Raw genomic sequence first — 20,648 nt, forward strand, 5'->3', positions numbered from 1 at the left:
TGGTCTCAACAGAGAGCTTTTATGAGAGGGGGAAGATGTCTGTTTTCCCAGCTTTAGATTATTATGAAAGCCAGTCAGTTAAGTATTCACCAAGACCCAGGCACATGCTTGGTGAAACAGCAGGGTCTGGCATTCACAGCTGGCTGTGAAAGTCACTGTGAGCTGACTGTTTGCAAGGTTATTGACAAAAGAGCCCCATACTAGTAGGTGGCTTAGGAATGTACGGGGAAGACAGACGTTCCAGAACTCTAGAGTCTCAAAGTCTAGGGCGGAGAAAGCAGCAGGGGAAACAAGAAAGGGGTTCCCACTACATTCAGGGCTGTGCATTCTGACTATAGCAAAACTCGGTACATTTATAAATTTGTCTGCTGGAAATTTATAAAAAGAGCATAACACATAAATTGTGAAGCTTTCAACAGTAGGATAAAGGAAATGAGATACAAAAATCATTAAATGCTGCTTTCTCCTTGGCCCTGAAATCCTAGATTCACATTTATATAATAAACTTTTTATCATTGGGTCTAAACATGCAATTTATGTTCTAAGATAAATGCTGAGAAATATTATACATGTATTAAATTATTCAAAGATACTATAGATAACATGGTTTTATCATTCTTCTTTTGTTTTAGAGAAAGTTAAGCAGAATATTTTTTAACCAGTAAACGAGCCTGGGAAACCCAAAACAGAATTCTGGTGTTTTTAATATTGAAAGAAATAGTTGAATGTAAAAATCAATGAAAGTACATTAGAAACTTTAAGTAAATTTAGATAATAGCAAAATCTATCTTTTAGCACATAGTAAATCACCAGAAAATGGTGAGGTTATTATGTCCAAATGCTGATGTCTGGGATACAAAGTAGTTGAAGAAACGCTGTAAAAATGAGAAATCACAGAAAGAAAAATTTGCCTGCCAGTGTAATACAGTTGATCTGTTGGGGAAGGCAGAGATTTAAGGTTCATTATATCAGCATGCACGGCCTAAACTGAGGCTGAGTCTGTCAGACCCATTAACACTGCTACAGACTTGCAGTTCCTTCCTGCTGTGTTGCTGAGAGCCCCTTAATTTAATGAAACATGAAGAAGTCTTTAATTATGAGGTGTTTAAAAGCAATTTTGAGGGGCAGCCCGAGTGGCTTAGCGGTTTAGCACCTGCCTTTGGCCCAAGACATGATCCTGGAGACCCGGGATCGAGATCCATGTCAGGTTCCCTGCATGGAGCCTGCTTCTCCCTCTGCCTGTGTCTCTGCCTCTCTTTCTGTGTGTGTGTGTCTCATAAATAAATAAATAAAATCTTAAAAAAAAAAAAAAAAAAACACCACCCCCCCCCCCCAAAAAAAAAAAAAATAAAAGCAATTTTGATTTCACCAGTAGTAAATATTTATTGAGTGCCAGGAGCAGGAATCAGAGAGTTGGGTTCCTTGAAGTATTCCCTACTGGTGCTGGTGTTTCCAGTTTGAGGTGTCCGGTCCATGTTTTTCTTCTGGCTGTGACCACTCTGTAGTGAGTTTATATCATTCATGCATTTTTCTCTCCTGTTTTCAGTGGTTGGAGACCAGACCTAACAGACAGGTGTGTCCAGTTTGCAAAGCTGGCATCAGCCGAGATAAAGTCATCCCGCTCTATGGCAGGGGCAGCACTGGGCAGCAGGACCCCAGGTGAGGCCTTGGGGCACCTCTCACATCCACTCCTCCCTTTGGACATGAATTCACTTCTATTCATCACCTTCTCACCCCATCCTTTACTTAGTGCTTACACACCCTCATTTTGAGGCAGTTGGGATCCAGATGGAAGTCCTTTAGGAAGGGAAGGAAGCCAAGTTGTTCCTCACTGGGCTGTAATGCAGATATCCACTGAGCTTCTACCAGCAAGCAGGCAATGTGTTAGGTAGCGCACAAGATACCACAATTTTAAGAGTGCAGAATGCTTTGAAGGAGCAGCTTGGGAAGCAGAGTGTCCAGCAGGAGAGTCTGCAAGGAAGGGGGTTGCTGCAGCAGTGATATATAAAGTACAGAGGGAGGAGAGGACAGAGAGGCTGAGAGGCTTTGTGGAGTTTGAGGTATGAGTGGGTCTGTCATTCACTAAACACAAGTTTTGAGAGCTCTTCATGGTCTGGTGCACGCATGCACACATATGCATGTGCTCACACACCCCAAATTCCCAAGCAATGTCTCGTACTTTCTCTTAACCCCACCCCAGCATATCCTGTACACAGACATACTGGATTTCTCTTAAGGGAACTTACCCATTCACATTTATGAGCCTTTGTATTTGTTTTCCCTCTGCCTCTTCTGCCCTCCCCAGTCCTGCTCACATCCTCCTCACCTCCACTAATTTCTATCCATCTTTAATGAGCAGCTGTGAAATTACCTTCTCCTTAAAGTGGCCCACATTAGTTGCTCTCACTCATGCTTTCACCTTATGTAGTTGATACCTCTCTTCAGGAATTCCCTTCCCACACTGTATTGTGATTAGTTGTAAACCCCTTTGTGATTGGTTGTAACCCCCTTCAAACCAGAAACACCTCAAGAGTAGGGTCCGTCACAGTCTTAGTATTTGTAGTGTCCTGCCTATTGCATAATGGGTAGCAAGCTTCAGTCCAGTATATTGGGGATAAGTGACAGAAGGGGATAAGACCCAGAGGCAGGGCAGCCTAGGTGGCTCAGCGGTTTGGCGCTGCCTTTGGCCCAGGTCCTGGTCCTGGAGTCCCGGGATGGAGTCCTGCATCGGGCTCCCTGCATGGAGCCTGCTTCTCCCTCTGCCTGTGCCTTTGCCTCTCTCTCTCTCTCTCTGGGTCTCTCATGAATAAATAAATAAAATCTTAAAAAAAAAAAAGACCCAGAGGCCAAAAACAAAGTGTAGAGTACTTACCAAGGAAATAGTGAGGGGTAAAGCTGAAGTTAATTGGGGCATATCAGAGAGATCCTGAATCTCAGCCCTCTTTGCTGACAGGCCATTCTCTATTTCAGTTTGGATTTGGGATTTTTAACCTCAGTGACCCCTATATCACATAGGTCCAGAGAAGATATCTGGCTAGCATTCATAATCAGTCTTGGCCAAGCTCCTGTGAGAGAAGTTGGCAGTATATAGTGCAATGTAATGAACATCTGAGATTTTCTCCTTGCTTTTCTATATAGTTGGAAAAACAATTACAAGTAGAATGAAGATTAAGATTTGGTTTAATTTGGTGTAAGTTCACATGTGGGCATGGTGGACCTGACTCTGTTGGTGAAGAGCATTATGATTATTTATTTTACAATGTTTCTGTTTCAGAGAGAAGACTCCTCCCCGCCCTCAAGGACAGAGGCCAGAGCCAGAGAACAGAGGGGTGAGAAACATTCTAGAGGCAGCTTCTAGAATGGCTCTAGGAGTTTCCATCTTGGCCCTACATTTTTTCTCCTTGATTATTAAAAGTAAAGGAAAAATTGTGAAATACACAAAGGAAAAGAAGGGGGAAATCACTTATAATCACACCATCTGAAGAGAACTACTGGAAATATTTTGGTCTGTTCTCTTTTTCTCTTTTTTTGTTGTTCTATAATTATATATACACACAAAAAGTTTTATAGATCTATTTATGTGTATGTATTTTATAGATGTATATACATATGTTCTTGTTTATTTTTTATGATACTTGGCTCTTGTTTTTTAACTCTTGTTTTTAAAATTTCATTCCTTCTATATTAAGTGCCTTCTGTATGCTGGGCATCATTCTAGGCACTGATGATAGATCAGTAAACATAGCAAAGATCCCTGCCCTTAATGGAGTTTATATTAGAGATGGGGAGACTTTTAATGATATATCATGAGATTTTACATGCCAGTAATACTTTATTTAAAGGCTGTTTAGTGTTCAGTTGTATGAACTTAACATTATTTGATCCTTTGTTGGACATTTAGCTGTTTCCCTTTTTCTTATTTTAAAAATACTCTGTTGAACTTAGAGATACCTTTTTGAACAGGTACATTTTTTTTTTTTTAAAGATTTATTTATTTATTTATTTATGATAGAGAGAGAGGCAGAGACACAGGAGGAGGGAGAAGCAGGCTCCACGCCGGGAGCCCAATGCGGGACTCGATCCCGGGACTCCAGGATCGTGCCCTGGGCCAAAGGCAGGCGCCAAACTGCTGAGCCACCCAGGGATCCCCTGGTACATGGTTGTTTTACTAGGATAAATTCTTAGAAGAATCACTAGCTCAAAAAATTTGCTCATTTATTTTATTTTATTTTTTAAAGATTTTATTTATTCATGAGAGACACAGAGAGAGAGAGAGAGAGAGAGAGGCAGAGACACAGGCAGAGGGAGAAGCAGGCTCCATGCAGGGAGCCCGATGTGGGACTCGATCCTGGGTCTCCAGGATCACACCTTGGGCTGAAGGCAGTGCCAAACCGCTGAGCCACCCGGGCTGCCCAAATTTGCTCATTTAAATCCGATGTTACTGTTAAAATTTTCTTGTTAAAATATTAAAGAAATTATAATAGCAAAACATTTATCCACACTACTGGAATCCCCAAACAAGTATATGTTCTCCAGATTAAAATATTAAAAATTTTGAGGGAAAATACTTACATCTGTATCTTGTCTACATACCTATATATTGTCCTGAGCATACTTATGACCATAGTGTTCAGTTTTGTCTGATAATTTCGTCACAAGAGTTTTTCAATTCTGCACAGAATTAAGAGCATGAGTTTTTGGATCATATTGACCTAGTTTTTGATCTAAATTATCTCTCCTTGACTACCAGGTGACATTACTTTAACTTTCCTAGGCTCTGTTTCTCAACAGAGTCTCAGCTCCTACCTCAAGAAGCCAGAGGCTCTGGCCTTAATGACAGTGGTGTGTAGTTCTAGTGTAGACAAGTACTCGCAGCCACCAGTGATGCTTTCCTGCCTGCTTTGCCCCAGCAAATGTGAGGACTTGTGGAATTGTATAGAGGTTGCTGAAACAGAGACCAGAGGGTCAGTCCGCGGGATTGCACTCATTGAAGTGGTAGCTCCTGATGAAACAGTTGCACCTGCCTGGGTAAGGCAGCCTCGGTCCCAGGAGCCCTCAGACTCAACCATGCTGGGTCTGAGTAGGAGGCATCTCTGCACTGAGAAGATGGAAAACTGATTATTTTTCTTCTCTATAGGCTTGCTCTCTTGTTAATATATGCTGTTAGGCTTTATAGGTAGTGCCATTTGTAGCTGGATGCTAGGCTGCTTGGTATGGGATAGGGAACAGCCACTTTCATGACTTGGAAAAGACTCACAAGTGAAGGCCAGTCATCTCTTTGTGGAGAACAGTTGACCCCATGCATTTTCTTATTTTTTTTTTTAATCATTTGTTCCAAAGATCGATCTAGAGATGTAGGGACGGAGAGAACATTTTTTGTAAGAAAGAGCATAGGTTTTCGGATCATATTGACCTAATTTCTGTTCTGAACTCTGCCCCTTCTACTAGCTGTGCAACTTTGGTCAAGATAGAAAAAAGTTTGTTTATTCACAGTGTTGGTCAAGATAGAAAAAAGTTTGTTTATTCACAGTGTTATAATTCCTACTGAGTCTTTTCATATGAAAGATGGTGCCTTATAGAACATGTTGGAGGAGGGGAAAGCTGAGGTTGATATACCAAGCTGCTGGCAGTGACTATTGGGGAGAGCGTGGCCATGGAATGGTGAATAAGGAGGCCTCTGGGGCAGGGCGGGGAAGAGACCTCTGACTTACTATGTTAATTAATCTTCTAATGTGTAAGTTTCTTATAACAAGCGTATATACCTTTTTATAATCAGATAAAAAATTAAGTGTTTTTATGTTTTTTAAACTCTTTGTAAAAGTATTAAAAGAAAACTGAGGGAAAATACTTACCTGTCTATATCATATTCCCATACCTACATGTCAGCATGTACTACAGTTGTGACCATAGTGTCCAGTTTTGTCTGGGGACCTTTGGTCACCAGAGTTTTTCTGTGTTGCTGCATAGTCAGCATCATGGTCTTTAGAGAGTGCGTGTATCAAGATTTTGATCATGACCTCCATTGTTGGTTAATTAGAGTTCCATTTTTTTTTGCTATTACCAATAATGTACAGCTTGTTCTGATGTTCCCTTGTAATTGGGTGGAGGAGTTGTCGCCAGTTTTGTTATAAAGCATGTAGAAAATTTTACTGATTAGTGTGGGATTCTGGGAAAAAATCTGGTGCTCCAAGAGCCCTGACTTGCATCAGCAGATTGTTTTACTTTGGGCCAGAGCCAGTCCTTTCTGGCATTCACAGCTCCTTAGCTGGGACCCCTTGAAGGCTAGAAGGGCAGAGGAGCCACCAGGGTTTCTCTGCCTTGTACTCTAAATGGGAAGAAAAGATGTTCTGGGATGCCTGGGTGGCTCAACAGTTGAGCGTCTGCCTTAGGGTCAGGGCATGATCCCGGACTTCTGGGATCAAGTGCTGCATCGGGCTCCCTGCAGGGAGCCTGCTTCTCCCTCTGCTGTCTCTGCCTCTCTCTGTGTCTCTCGTGAATAAATAAATAAAATCTTAAAAAAAAAAAAAAAAAAAAAGATGCTCCCCCTTGGAAACAGGTAGCAGAGGGTAGGGAGGAGAGGCAGGTGCCACTTGCAGGTGGCATGTTTGACAGGTGTGGGAGAAACATGCTTGTTCTTCTGAATTGTATTTCTTGCATACAGGGATTTCAAGGATTTGGATTTGGAGATGGTGGCTTCCAGATGTCTTTTGGAATTGGGGCATTTCCCTTTGGGATATTTGCCACAGCATTTAACATAAATGATGGGCGGCCTCCTCCAGGTAAGACCCCGCTTCCTTAGTATTTCTACTTGAAAGCTCCTTGGAATTCATTAGTATTAATATGACAATTATAGATAATTGTCACTGCTTGGTCAGTCAGCCTTTTCGAAACGTGAAGTCTTTTCAGATTACTGGTAGTCATGATAATGTATCTTGCCCACTTAATGTTAGGCATGTTCAAAGTGCTTGTCATCACAAACGGGATTCTCACCACAAGCCTTTGGGATGGATGTGCATTTAGCTCTGTTTTACAAATCAGAAAATGCTCAGTGTGTTTCACAAGACTTACTCTGTGCATATAAAATGAAATAGAATAAAATGATTCTTTTTTTTTTAAATATGAAGAAAAGCCTAGTCCTGTGCATGTACCATTTGGGGGCAAGGAGGAGTGAGGCAACTCACCAGGATTCAAGGCCTCTCTATTCTGTGGCATGTCTGTCCAGCTTCCCTTAGGATACATGTGGGGCTGATCACAAGCCCCACCCTTTTGGGAACCCTTTCTCCCTTTTCTAGATCTGTTACCTGCTGCTCCCTTTCACTCTTCAGCCACCATAAAGGTGCCAGCTGCATTCCATGTTGAGCAAGGCAGCAAAGTGGGTGCCTGTACTTTATCCCAGTCTGACACTTGGGCCAAGATTCTTACCATGGAGTGTGCAGAGGTGCCGAGGTCTGTTGAGCTCTGCTTGCACTCATTAGAGCCTTGTGTGTGCTGGGCAGTGTGTGTGGTACAGAAGGGAGCAATGTATGGTTCCTGGCCAGGAGCTTTTGCTCTTAGGGACAGAAACCTACTCCTGGGTCATCCCAGTTTCCTCAGCCCTTACCCTGGTGCTTGGCACATAGCAGGCAATCAGGAAGTCTTTATTGACTGATTGCCTGTGTGAATCATCAGAGCACCTACTTGGGGAATAGTACAGCACCAAGAGATCTTGGCATGCCCTTACCTCCTCCACCTCAAAAGTTCTCCTTCATTTACACATTTTCTCAAAGGAAGGAGACTCCACAGGGCAGGGTATGCTCTGCCCTGACAAAGGGACAGGGCGCTGTGATAGCAGCAAGAACCTGCTTGGCAGCTTGCTTCCCTTCTTCCTGGTTCAGGGCTTACCCTGAGTTCTTCAGGTAAAGAGAGTTCTACAGTTCTGGATGGACTTGGATCACTTTTATCCCCCTGCCACAATCAGTTTTCCTTTGTCATATTTGATAAAATTTGCCTATCTTGGATATAGACTTTCTTACTCTCCTTCCCCCAAAGTCTGGACAGGGAGCTCTACATAGTAGCTTTTCTCAAAGTAGGGAGGAATGGAAGCCTAGCTCTGCCCCTAGTTTGCTATGTGATGGGCAAGACAAGTCACTTTGCCTGTCTGGGCCCTACTTTTCTCCTCTGGAAAAGGAAGGCACTCTGCATGGGGCTCTCTGAGACCAGCGCCCCCCCACCCCCCACCCACCCACACCAGCTCAACAGTGCCAGAATCTAGAGACTCCATGACTCAGAAGGGAGCGTGTAGAGAGGCTGAAAGCATGACTCTTGGGCTCTGCCACTAACTCGTAAACCTTGTGATCTTGGGCAGATCACCTTGTACCTGTGCTTCAGTTTCTTCTTACACAAAATGGGAATAACAGTACCCACCAAGCAGTAATGTGTATACAAAATTCTTAGCACAGAGAAGATGCTTAACAGCAGCTTTTCTTTTATTATTTCTTCTAAGAGTTTCCTGTTTAGTTTACACCTGCAGACCAAACTCTCTTTGGATAAACTGGAAACCTTGTCCTCATTGTTATATTATTCCACATATCATTATAATTTCAATTTTGTTTTGCCTAATGTTATTTGGGGTTTGGAAATCTTTTTAGTGTGCAGAGTCCTACTGTAAAAAGATGAAGATTGATGCTCTCTACTTCTGGCCCAAATGGGCAGCGTGCACAGCTGTAGCATTCTGACAGCCTCTCTTCTCCCTCCTGTCTCTCCAGCTGTCCCTGGAACACCCCAGTACGTGGATGAACAGTTCCTGTCACGCCTCTTCCTGTTTGTGGCCCTAGTGATTATGTTCTGGCTCCTCATTGCCTAATGTTGGGCTCCCAGCCTATATCCATGGCAGGACCTCTGGACTGGTGACATTGGACACCCACTCTTGATGTTTGGCTTCCTGGCTAATCCTGACCCCTAGAATCGGGGGGTGGTCAGTAATACATCAAGGAGTTTTGCTTCCCCATCAGAGCTTAGGGACTCAAGACCAGTTGTCAAGGACTTTGGAGTATGTCCACTGCTGTAAACACCCTGCTCTAACCTCAGTCCTTGGCATTGAGTCATCTCTCATGAGTTACACCATGAAATCCTGTTCCAGCTCAGCAGGTCCTGACTCTGCACAGGGAAGAGGCAAGGAGAAACTGTCAGTACAATTTCACCTGAGTTTAATATTACAAAAACAAAGGGATGAACCAAGTAGAAACTCTTTTTCTCTTTAAATACCCTTTGGTAAGTGACCTCCAAAATCAGTGGACTTCTCATATAGAGAGGCTCCCTTCTATATCCCAGTGCTGCTCTGCCCTATTTCCTCCTCCTCCTCAGCAGAAATGCAAGAAATTGCTGCCCTATAAAGATCATAATTGCAGCAGCTAAAACTGGAGTCACTTCATGAATTCACCAGAGATCCAAAGATCTTTTATTGGCTCTGAGCCATGCTCAGTCTCTTTGGCTCCAGAGAGTGGCTTGATTGACCTCCTAGTTTCCTGGAGTAGATTATCCCCAGAGACATGTAGCTTCAGTCACAGATTTCCCATCATCTTTCCCTCCCCAAATATTTTCATCTGCCTCTCTGCCAGTGGACACACGGTGGAGACTACTGCTGAAGCTGGACTGACTCCTCATCAGGAGAGACCTGCCAGCGGGACTCTGGCAGGATTTGGAGCTCTGATGCAGGAAAAACTGAACAAGCAGCCCTGTCCCCAAGGCCACAAAAGCTCACCCAAAGGACACTGGAGGCTTTGTCAAGTCAGCTCAGCTGCATGTTGAAGACCATCTTCCCCAGAAGCCAAATTGTCCTTTATGAGGAGGCAGGAGTGGGGAGACCCACATGTGACCCGGATTTTGGTATGGCTTGGTGAATAACCCTGAAAACTCCTTGTATGTGTGCTAACAGCAGAGAAGCACACAACTGCAGAGCAGGCAACTCCTCTGATGATTTTTAAAGTGAGGCAGCAGGGCCTAGAGAGCCTCAGCATGATGATATAGTGTGGTCTTTCCCCAGGAAATTTCCAGGGGAAATTATCTTCCCAAGCCCTCGACTTGTTTTTCCACTTCACAAACTTTTTCCTCAGAATCTGATTGAGGGTGTGGTTCCAGGCAGGAGGACAGTTTACTTGTGAAATGGTTCTTGCTCTGCTGGTCAGCCCTCTTCGTAGAAATCCAGCCTCTTCCAGGAGATCCCAGGGGTTGAGGGAGAAGAACGTCCTCTGGGGCCCTCTCTGTCACTTTACCAGTCCACACTGCTCTTGGCTTACTCCCAGCCATAGCCAACAAGTAGTAGAAAGCCTCTCTAGTGCTTTTTTCCAGATGTGACTCTGCATAGCATGTGGAAACCAAGACCTTAAGGAAGATGAGGGAAATCCTCCTCTCCTCTCCACAGCCCCCACCCCTTCCCCTCTGTACCTGTCAATGCCAGAGTTCAGTGTTTAATCAGACAAAATTTAAGTATTGAATAGGTGGTTTGTTTGCCGAATCCATTTGGTAGGACTGAGCCACCAGCTTTACAGTGTCCCTGATGGATTTTAAACATTCTTAGGACACCCACGCAAGAGTGCTCTTTTTATTACCTCCTGGAAATCCCCAAAGTCAGTGAGGTGGGGGCAGGGGGTATCCTGAATTTTCAGCCCAAGTGCATTGGTGGGATCTTTTAGTATAGTAGCCCCACCTAGTGGTGAGAGAGAGGACTTCAGTCAGATGGGCCCAATAGAAATGGGTTTCCAGAAGAAAGGTTAAAAAAGGATTGTAGGTAGAAAGACAAATCACTTGGACTCTTTAACAAAGTAGTGAGCCCAGGAGAACACCAGCAAAGGCATCCCAGGAACCTGTCCATAAAGCCAGGTTGGTCACGTGCCCTTTGATTTTGAACCTTCTAGGTCCCTACTCGCCCTCTATTGGAGCTGGGGCAGGAGAGCCAACTTGGGACTGCTGGCCCAGCCCCAACAGGAAACCCCCTTCCCACCACCGTCTGCAGGCTCACCACCTTATCCCTCTGCCAATGCAGTTTTCTTTTCTTTTGTGTGTTATCTATGTTCTTGGCCTCCACCCGCTCCTACCACCTTTGTGGATTAGGACCAGGTCCCACCCACAGTCAGAAAATGACACCATGTACAGTGGCACACCTTGACCAGTCACTAATTTTCACTGTTGTGAAAGTGATTTGATCTAGAATTAAATGGTTTTACATTACTGTGAGCTGTGGACTTGTCTATATGAGGTAGTGGGGTGGGGCATGAATCGGTTGGGGAGTAGTCACACTGGTCTGGCCTCTGCGAAACACCTCTGCAGTGGTGGGAATGTCACATTGAGGAGCAAAGTCTTCAGGCAACCATCAATAATTAGAGATGAGAAGTACAAGCTGGAGGCCTGGCTTCATACACAGCCCTGCCCAAGGTGTGACCTGACAGCCCTGGTCCTGACAAGTGTATGGAATTCCTAAGTTTGCAGGCTACCATGATGGAACTTAGCTTGTGGACAGTCAGAACCTTAAGGACAATCACAGATTATTCAGTGTCTGCATCTCTCCACAAGTTCCGCAACAGGGCAGGTGGGCCCCCGGCCAGGCCCTCTACTTAGAACAGTAGATGTACAGTTCCCTGAAGTTCCTCAGCACAATGTGTGATGAAAGATAGTGAGGTTACAAACCTGGCTCAGCCTCAGGCTCCCCAGCACACCAGAGCTACAGGTCATCGCTCTGAAAAGGTCTCTCTTCTCCCTCTCTCCCATTTTGACCTAAGTTACCAAGATGAATAGCACCAAAATTTGGTAGGAAATGCAAAAGAGGGATTTCCAAGAACTCCTAAGCCCAAAAAGAAATGGAAAACAAAATACATTTAAGTAAAATAGGATAGAAATGCCTCTATGTACCAGTGACCCAACCCCAATAATCATCAACTGTGTCCAATCTTGTTTCATCCCCATCTTCACACGGCTTCCACTCTCCTGCTTGGACTGTTATATTGAAGGAAATCCTAGTCCTGTGCCATTTAAGTATTTTAAATATGTATCTCAATAACAAGGATTTAAAACCAAAATACTATTTTATATACCTTAAAAATTAACATTAATTCTTTAACGTATCATATATCCAATCATTGCTCAAATCTTCTAGTTGTGTCAACTGTTTTTGTTCAGTTTGCTTGCTTTGAGACCCAAATCAGATCCATACCCTGCTATTGGCTGTCTCTGAAACCTGTTACATCCAGAGGTTCCTCTCCTCTTTCTCTTGCAGTTTATCTGTTAAAGAAACCAGTTCATTTGTCCTCTTGAGTTTCCCACAGTCTCAGTTTTGCTGTATGCATCACTGTGGTATTAATAAGCTCCTCTTACTCTTTTATTTCCTGTAAATTGGTTGTTATATCCAGAAGCTTGGCCAGATTCAGGCTTGGATTTTTGGTATAACTATGTCATAAATGGTAGTGTATACATCTTGTTGCATCATTTCAAGAGGCACATAATGCCTAGTAGTCCCTCTTTGTGATGTTAGCACCCCTTACTGAGCATTGTCTAAAATAGCACTGTCCAACAGAATTTTCTGCCATGATGGAGATGTTCTCTATCTGCACTGTCCAGCACAGTAACCACTAGACACATGTGGCTAAGCAAGCACATGAAACATAGCCAATGGACTGAGGAACTTAATTTTCAGTTCTGTTTCATTTTAACTTAGCCACATGTGGTTAATGGCTGTCATATGAAACAGTGCAGATTTAGATTAATTCACAGGGTTTGCAAAATGATATAACTGAAAATGCGTTAAGCGTTTAGAAACAAGAGTGCACTTCTGGGTAGAATAGGGCAACAAAATTACAGAGAACATGGAAAGGTTGTAGGAATGGGAGAGTGGTATAAGGGCAGAATTTATTTAGGAAAAAGCAGAGTCCTGGAGTGAAGGGAGTAGGGAAGAGAGAAGGCTGCAAAGTGAGACTGACCAAACTATGGTCAGGTAAGCAAACTGGTGACTTGGGTGCTCGAAACCCACATCTCCCTACCTAGAACTTTTCTGTCCTCCAGAAGCCTCCCTCAAGTTCACAGGTGATCTTGGACTATTCTTTGGAAATATATTGGAACAGTCTCTCTTCGTTATCATTTCTACAGATTTCTTTCTTCACATTTGAATTTGCATTTCTCAAGCGTTAGCTACACTTCCCTGGAAGGAACTTGGGGGAGTCGGTTATCTCCCTGCTAGTGAACACCAGGAGGCTGGAGATGTGAAAGAAGTGGAATTAGCCTAAGGAGGAAGAAGAGACAGACCTAGGTGCCTTGCTGTGGGGCAGAGGAAAGGGAAGACAAACAGGGGTCTTGATTCCTAGGCTGCCAGGGCCTGCGTGCCTAGGAAAATCCAGCATAACCTCTTTGCATGTGCAGGGTAAATAAAATCCCTGCTCCTTTTGTGCTAGCCGCAAGGTGGCTTGTCATAGTCTCCTGGACTCTTGACCCCTGTCACTTTAATTCAACACACAATACACTGTGGTTACTATACTCAGACCAGAGATTTCCTCAAACTGCAAAGCCAAGGGCTGGAGGGTTCCCAGGAATGAAAGGAAGTCAGGCACATCCCCTCCCCCACCACATCAGTACTTTCTCCACATTCAGGACTTCAGGGGCCACTTGCCACACCCAGAGGAGAACCAACTGACCTGCATCCGGTTTGGATTACAGAGGGCAGGAAAAAAGAGAATTGTGCTCACCTTTGTTTACTGGAGGGCTGGGACCAGATGCAGCAGGATTGAACTTTGTCCTTAGTGGGGGCGTCATGATCCATTTCCTTGGGCCCATTCCCTGCCTCTTCCTGGTCATTTGGATGCTTTTCTCATGACCTAAATCCAGTCTAAGGAAATGACAGTTGCTAAACAGCACCAGAAAATCAGATGGGAGTGACTGCAGGTCCAGCTATTGTAGCCCACCCTTTGTCACATGGAGGATCCTAATTCCCTCTCAAGCCCAGTGAAGGGAAGTGGTTCTCAAGGCCCCTCAGCCAGCTAGCAGCTGCCATGAACCAGTCTGATGTTCTAACTCCTTGTCCAGTGGTCTCTCCACAAAGAGGAGCCAGTGGGGCAAATCCAGTTCACAAGTGTTTCCTTTGGTCTACAGAGCATTTTTAGCATTTCCAAAAGTCCCCAACATTTAAACAGCGGGAGGATTCACCTAAATACCTGGAGTTTTGGCCTGTCTTGAAAAATCGGAAGATCTGGTGTGCTGGATTCATTTATATACCTATTTGGCCTCAAGAAGGATCTGCCCCTGTAATGCTGGTTCCATCACCTTCACACCATCTTTGACCTAGAGATTATCTACCGAATGCCAGCTTACTTACAGTGGCACAGATAAGTGGCTTCTCTGAGCTAGAAGCTTCTAAGAAAAGTCCACCCTCAACCCCTAAAGTTTTGTGGGGTAGCTTCTCTATATTCATATTCCTTTTTTTTTCTTTTTTTTTTAATTTTTATTTATTTATGATAGTCACACAGAGAGAGAGAGAGGCAGAGACATAGGCAGAGGGAGAAGCAGGCTCCATGCACCGGGAGCCCGACGTGGGATTCGATCCCGGGTCTCCAGGATCGCGCCCTGGGCCAAAGGTAGGCGCCAAACCGCTGCGCCACCCAGGGATCCCCCCCTTTTTTTTTTAAAGACTTTATTTTTTTTCTTAAGATTTTTAAGAGTTTTAAGCAATCTCTACATCCAAGGTGGGGCTTGAATTTACAACCCCAGGATCAAGAGTCACATGCTGTACGAACTGAGCCAGTCAGTTGCCCCATCATATTCATATTCTTGATCCCAAACACTCTACTGAAAAGAGCTTTTGCCTGGGAGTTAGAAGACCTGGGTTCCCATCTCACTTCTGCTTGTAATGAGCTAGCTGATCCATTTCAAGGTAGTCAAACTTGTCCCCTGGGGTCCTCAGCTGCCCCCATCTGTAAAATGGGCTGAGGATCCTCTTTTGAGATCTCCAGGGAGTCCCGGGGGTTTTCCTGAGGAGCCACCTCACGGCAGTGAACAACCACCCTTACCCGCAGCCGCTCTCACCAAGGGGGCGGGTCGCGGTGGGAGGTGCCAGAGACCCCACAGAGCCCAAGCAGGGGGCGGGGCGTCGGCGGGGCGGGGCGGGGCGTCGGCGGGGCGTCGGCGGGCCGGCCGCGGTGCCAGGTGCGGTTTGGTCCTCCCCGGGCGCCGTAGGCGGTGCATCCAACTCGCGCCCGGGGCTGAGGTGCTCCCGCGCCTGAGGCGGCTGCGGGAGCTGAGGGGAGCTGCGGTGCTGCCCGCCGCCTCCATTTCCGCGTCTCCGGGACCATGGCCGCGCAGGCGGGTAAGGAAGGGCCTCCGCGTCCTGTCCCGCCGTGATCTCGGAAGCCTGGGCCCGTGAGGGGAGCTGGCAGCCTCGGGGCTTTCGGGCTGAGGGGACTCCGGTGGGTCCCGGCTCCTTAGCAGGAGAATTGGGGGAGGTTGTGAGGCTTCGGGAATTGGGGACAGAAGGTTCCGAGGGACAGGAGGGTTGGGCGGCTCTCTGAGAGTTGAGGTCCCTGGAGAAAGGGATGCTGGCTCCGTCAGGGGGCCTGCTTTTTTGGTGGATCTGATGACCCCAGGCCCTCAAATTAAAACTCTTAAGAAAGCTGGGGCCCTGGGTTCCCTTGGAGTGAGGGGTATGTGGAATATGGGGAGAGCGGGATCCTCAGGGTTCGGGGCCATTATAAGGGGATAGAGAGTTACCTTGGGTTTGGGGTTTTCTGTGGAAAGTGGAGGATAGTATGACTTTTCCGACCGGATCCAAGGCTTCTCGCGGGTATCTTGGTGCCTGTGATCCCCTGGTCTTGCAGCTCTTTGCAGGATCCAGGAGTGTGGGTTCCCTTGGGGTTTAGGACACAGATTAGGGGTTAGGAAGAGATTGGAGCATTCTTCCTGGGGAAGGTAGGCCCTGTGGGGTTCTTTGCCCTCCTTGGGAGCCGGGTCCTCCCTTGGCCCCTCTGAGAGGAACTAGAAATGTGGCCAAACACCGCTTGGAAGGAAGAGATGTCCAAGGTGAAGGGTAGCTTCAGGGTTAGGTTAGCCTGGCCTGCAGTCCCTTTCCAGTCACGTCACACACCACGCTTCAGCTTCCTGCCCTCCTCTCCTGTCCTCCTTGCACCAGGACTTTCTGTTGACTATGTTTCCCAGCCACCTGTGTGGGTGGCCCAGCCTCTAGGTCGACCAGGTCAGCATCCAGAAGCTTTCTAGAGGTGGCAGAAGGGAATGGTGGAGGAGGGACGCTGTCTTGGATATCTGCCCCTACTTCCTGGCTTTCAGCCTGTGGACAGTCACTTCCTCCATCCTGAATACAAGGACCAGGCCACCAATGGGTCACTTCCTCCCATGGAAGCATGGGATTTTTCTCCTCATTCTTGATAATAGGCTTCTGGAGAAAGACAGCCAGGGGTATAGATATTCCCTGTCCTTTCTCTTTCATGTTTTTAGCCTCCAGAATTCTTCAGCTCAAATGATTTCCAGTGACTTTTTCTAACTTCTGTGTATGTAAGTTCCCTGTTTTGAACCTTGATTCTCAGAAACTTGTAAAAGATCTTAGAGTGTAATTGTGTTTATTAGATTCTCCAAGTGAACCAAAAAGCTTTCTGGAGGTATTAAAATGTCTGGGTCCATTAGTTTAGACATTTGTCCATAAAAATATTTGTTGGATACTTCTGTGCCATGCACCTAACCAAGCGCTAAGTAGTATAATAATAAACAAAATGGACACAATCCTTACCTTTGTGGTGGTTACAGTCCTAGAGATGGATAGTAAATAATAGAGGTAACAATGGACATAAATGCTGTAATAATTGAGATAAACAATGGAGGTAAATGCTGTAAGAGTACACCAGGGGTGGGGAAAGTAAATAGAGAATACTTTTCCTTTAAAAAGCAAGTTTATAAAAAAAAAAAAAAAAAGCAAGTTTATGCTGATCCTTGAGGATAAGAAGAAATCAGTCCAGCAAAGAAAGGGCAAAGATCGTTCCAGGTAGATAGAACAGCATAAAAAGGTGCCTTTGAAGAGTTGAGAGTAGGCCAATATGGTTATTTTCATGTGTGGTGAGACTCAGGCTCCAAAATGGCCTGTTCAAGGTTCTATAGCCAAGTAAATGGCAATGGTCAGAGTTCATATTTTCCAACTTCAAATTCAGTGCTTTATCCTCTCACGAACACCAGAATGAGGTTGTCTCTCAGAGTCAGAAAAGGAAGTGGGACTTAAACTTTTACTTGTTCTGTCCAAACTGTTCCAAGACAACTCAGATTCCTGTGTAACAGGAGAATCTACAACAAAGAAACCAAATATTTACTGAGTACCTGTGATGTCTAAAGCACTGGGGTAGGCCAAGTTTTACCTCCAAAAAATTTTAACAGATGCCAGAACCAGGACAGACTTAAGATAATGTAACTCTCCGTGTTTTACATATGAAGAAACCCAGGGAGAAAAATGAATTTGTTCAGGGTCACTCAACTAATGGTAGAGCCAAGACTAATCTAGGATCTCTCTTCCAGTGCTCTTTCTGATATTCTAGGCTGCTTGAGATATACAGAGTTGGGCACACAAAAAGAAGTCCTTAATAAATATTTGTGGAAATGAATAAATATATGGTTTGTCCCTTTGAGAGATTCACGTCTCTTGAGAGTAATTAAGAAAAAAATGGGCAAATCAAGACAAACTATTAGAAGGCCTGCATGTGACAACATTATAGAATTTCAAAGTAGGGGAGAACTCTATTCAAACATCCATTCCAACAAATATATATTGAGTTTGTACTATGTTCCAAGAACTTCTAGGCCCTGGGGGATATAGCAGGAAACAAAACAGACCAAATCCCTTTCCTAATGGAGTGTGTGTTCTGGTGGGAGAGATAGACAATATGTAAATATTTGAATATCAGACATCAGGGAGGGATAAATGCTCTGAAGAGAGAAATAAGTAGGATAAAGTCCCAGAACAGTGGGAGGTCAGGGAAGTTTCCCTGGTTAATGACATCTAAACAGAGAAATGAAGCAAAGGAGTGAGCCATTTGGATATCTAGATGAAGAACATTTTAGGCAGATACCTGGTAGAAAAACATTTCAGGCAGAGGGAATAAAAGGGAATGAGCAAAGGCCCTGAGCCAGGAATGTGCTTGGCATATTTGAAGAACAGCAAGATGTCCAGGGTGGCTACCAGATTTGATCAGGAGGTGCTGACCAAAATTTTAGGTCAAATTTGAGAAGTCTTAGTTACATTAAAAGTGGTGTGTGTGGGGAGGGGGACGTATGATATCCTGCTAGGGAAGAAACTTGAAGTAGGATGCATAGCTGGGCAAGTTTCAAGGTTTTCACAAGGTCTGGTGAATTGATAATATGTGGTAGAGGCAAGAATGCACAAATGGGGGATTATAGGAAGTAGAAGATAAAGCTGAGAGGGTAGGTAAAGCCAGACTGTGTAGGGTTTAATGCTAGGCTTGTGGAATTTTTCAGTCTACTAATGAGACCATAGGTTTAGAGGCAGGGAGAGTCATGGTGTATTTTGTTTTTAGACTATCAGTCTGGCATTGGTGGCCAAGATGGATTGGACAAGACTGATGAAGGCACTAATCTGTACAGTGGGCCTTGACCTGAAGTGTTAGTGATAAGAATGGGGAGGAAGGCACCAGCCATGGGAATTACCTCTTGTTGGGCAGGGCAGGGTGACTTGGGTGGCCCTGGATAAGAGATGGAGGGAGCAACATAGGATCGAAGAGGACCACAAAGTTTTAAAGCTGAATAGAAACCCATCATGTTCAAGGGGCTATATTAGGCTTTCCACATTCCTGGTGAGTTTTCAGTGTCTTCTGGAAGCTGGGCTGATTCCCGTTGCAGGGCTGGCTTCTGATCAGTGCAACCTGGAAAGGGCTAGGGTTTGGGGGCATATTAGGAAGGGGTGCAGCATCACTGTGGCATTTCAGTGAGGGGATCTGGAGTTCTAGAATTCATTTACAAGCCTGTCATCCATCTCACTCTTGGCTTTTGTTTATATAGCAACAAGAATTAAACTCTTTTACCTGTTAATCTATACCTGGCAGTAGCTAGAATATGAAACTATTGCCTAGTTCTATTACAGTGTACCTTGAGTACCTACCCTGGCATTCTGTTGTCAAGTCTTTCTGCCTGTAATTTCTTTTTTCTAGGAAAGAAAATCTAAAATATAGCTAAAGACATAGACTTTGGAGTTCGCAGACCTGTGGTCTAAACCCAGCTCTATCACTTGTTAGTTGAGTGTTTTAGTTCCATCTTCATAAAATGGAAACAGTAATAGTCCTCCAGTACAAGTCTTCATCTTGTAAAATCTTTATATTCTATTAGTTCATGCTTGCATGGTGCTTAGGACACCGCTGGCATTTTTTTTTTAAGATTTTTATTTATTTATTCATGAGAGAGAGAGAGAGAGAGAGAGGCAGAGACACAGGCAGAGGGAGAAGCAGGCTCCATGCTGGGAGCCCGATGCAGGACTCAATCCTGGGACTCCAGGATTGCGCCCTGGGCCAAAGGCAGGCACCAGACCGCTGAGCCACCCAGGAATCCCCATTTTTTTTTAAAGATTTTATGAGAGAGAGAGAGCGCCCAAGCAGGAAGAGGGGCAGAGGGAGAAGTAGGTTCACTGCTGGGCAGGGAGCCTGACATGGGCTCAGTCCCAAGACCCTGAGATCATGACCTGAGCCGAAGGCAGCCACTTAACTGAGCACCCAGGTGCCCCACCACTGGTATTATATAAGGAGACTCAAAATATTTGTTTTTTGTTTTGTTTTTTTTCCCCCATATCATTGACAGTAGTCAGAGAACTGCTGTTTGGGAATATATTAACTGGTTAACTAGTTCTCTGATAAGAAAATGCCTTCCACCAGATAAGAAAGTGCCTATTCATTCACAGCTAAGTAGACTTGTGGTTGGAAGGGAGAACCTGAGCGCTTGAAAGCCACAGGAACCATCTGTCTCATTTGTTTCTCTACCAGGTATCTTATTACTCTGCCAAGTTTGTCCCACTTCCAGCACCTGGTTTGTCCCTCTCTAACATGTTATTTCTGTTACACATCCTTGTCTCTTACCCCCTGTGAATACTCACCAAGGGCCCCAGAAGTTCATGACCTAGTCTTTGTCCATGGACACATGGAAAACATTTGCTGGATTTGTTTTGAAAATGTTCCTTTCAGATTTTAGAGGTTATTGTAATTCAACTCAACCTTTTCCCTAGCCAACCCCCTAGATATACAGGAAAGAAAGAAGAAAAGCTTTCAGTTGGCAACTAAGTGCCAGGCATTGCAGGAAGTATTTTCACATACATTAAGTTATTTCTCTTAATCCTCTCTGTAATCCTGTAAGGTAGGTGGTTATCCTCTTTTTAAAGATTAAGGGACAAGTTCAAAGAGGTTAAATAATTTGTCCAACGACACAGAACCAGGTTTCAAACCTAGGTCTAGCTCCAGTTATTCTGCTTGACCCTTACAGAGTTTTCCTAATAAAATAAAAGGCAGATGGGAACAACAGCAAGAGTGAAACCTTCTGAGATGTCTATGTATGTGCCTTAACCTGAAAAATGAGAGGCCCCAGGTTTGGTTTGCCGACTCAAAGCTAGAAGGAATAATTTGATCCCTCCTTTTATGAAAGAAGAA

General features: G+C 44.7%; 2 protein-coding genes and 1 long non-coding RNA gene across 15 annotated transcripts in view; 2 read left to right on the forward strand and 1 right to left on the reverse strand.

Moving 5' to 3' along the window:
* The window catches only part of RNF185 (ring finger protein 185), a 33,393-nt gene extending 22,182 nt beyond the window's left edge, over positions 1-11,211 (forward strand). For all 8 annotated transcript variants that reach the window (XM_038575690.1, XM_038575691.1, XM_038575692.1 and 5 more), the window contains 4 exons: positions 1,547-1,659; positions 3,275-3,329; positions 6,662-6,779; positions 8,745-11,211. In XM_038575690.1, coding sequence (XP_038431618.1) covers positions 1,547-1,659; positions 3,275-3,329; positions 6,662-6,779; positions 8,745-8,842 — 384 coding nt within the window. In that variant the 3' untranslated portion in view covers positions 8,843-11,211. The remainder of the gene's footprint in view (positions 1-1,546; positions 1,660-3,274; positions 3,330-6,661; positions 6,780-8,744) is intronic.
* Positions 1,371-19,140, reverse strand: LOC111092639. Of its 5 annotated transcripts, none has more exons than XR_005379399.1 (6): positions 15,721-19,140; positions 13,707-13,846; positions 12,066-13,246; positions 11,662-11,815; positions 4,807-5,346; positions 1,371-1,971 (listed from the first exon to the last, which is right to left on the reverse strand). It is a non-coding gene; the product is annotated as an uncharacterized LOC111092639 (long non-coding RNA). The 5 variants fall into 5 exon arrangements; XR_005379397.1 differs by lacking the exon at positions 15,721-19,140 and adding an exon at positions 15,040-15,120; XR_005379400.1 differs by lacking the exon at positions 15,721-19,140 and having other exon boundaries at positions 12,066-13,218; positions 13,707-14,491.
* LIMK2 (LIM domain kinase 2) overlaps positions 15,165-20,648 on the forward strand; it is a 59,849-nt gene continuing 54,365 nt past the window's right edge. The window contains exon 1 of one of the 2 annotated variants that reach the window (XM_038575684.1): positions 15,165-15,319. In XM_038575684.1, the coding sequence (XP_038431612.1) occupies positions 15,304-15,319 (16 nt within the window). In that variant the 5' untranslated portion in view covers positions 15,165-15,303. The remainder of the gene's footprint in view (positions 15,320-20,648) is intronic. The other variant, XM_038575685.1, reaches the window with a different exon arrangement.

This window comes from Canis lupus, chromosome 26, assembly GCF_011100685.1.
Source record: "Canis lupus familiaris isolate Mischka breed German Shepherd chromosome 26, alternate assembly UU_Cfam_GSD_1.0, whole genome shotgun sequence".
Lineage (NCBI taxonomy): Eukaryota > Metazoa > Chordata > Mammalia > Carnivora > Canidae > Canis > Canis lupus.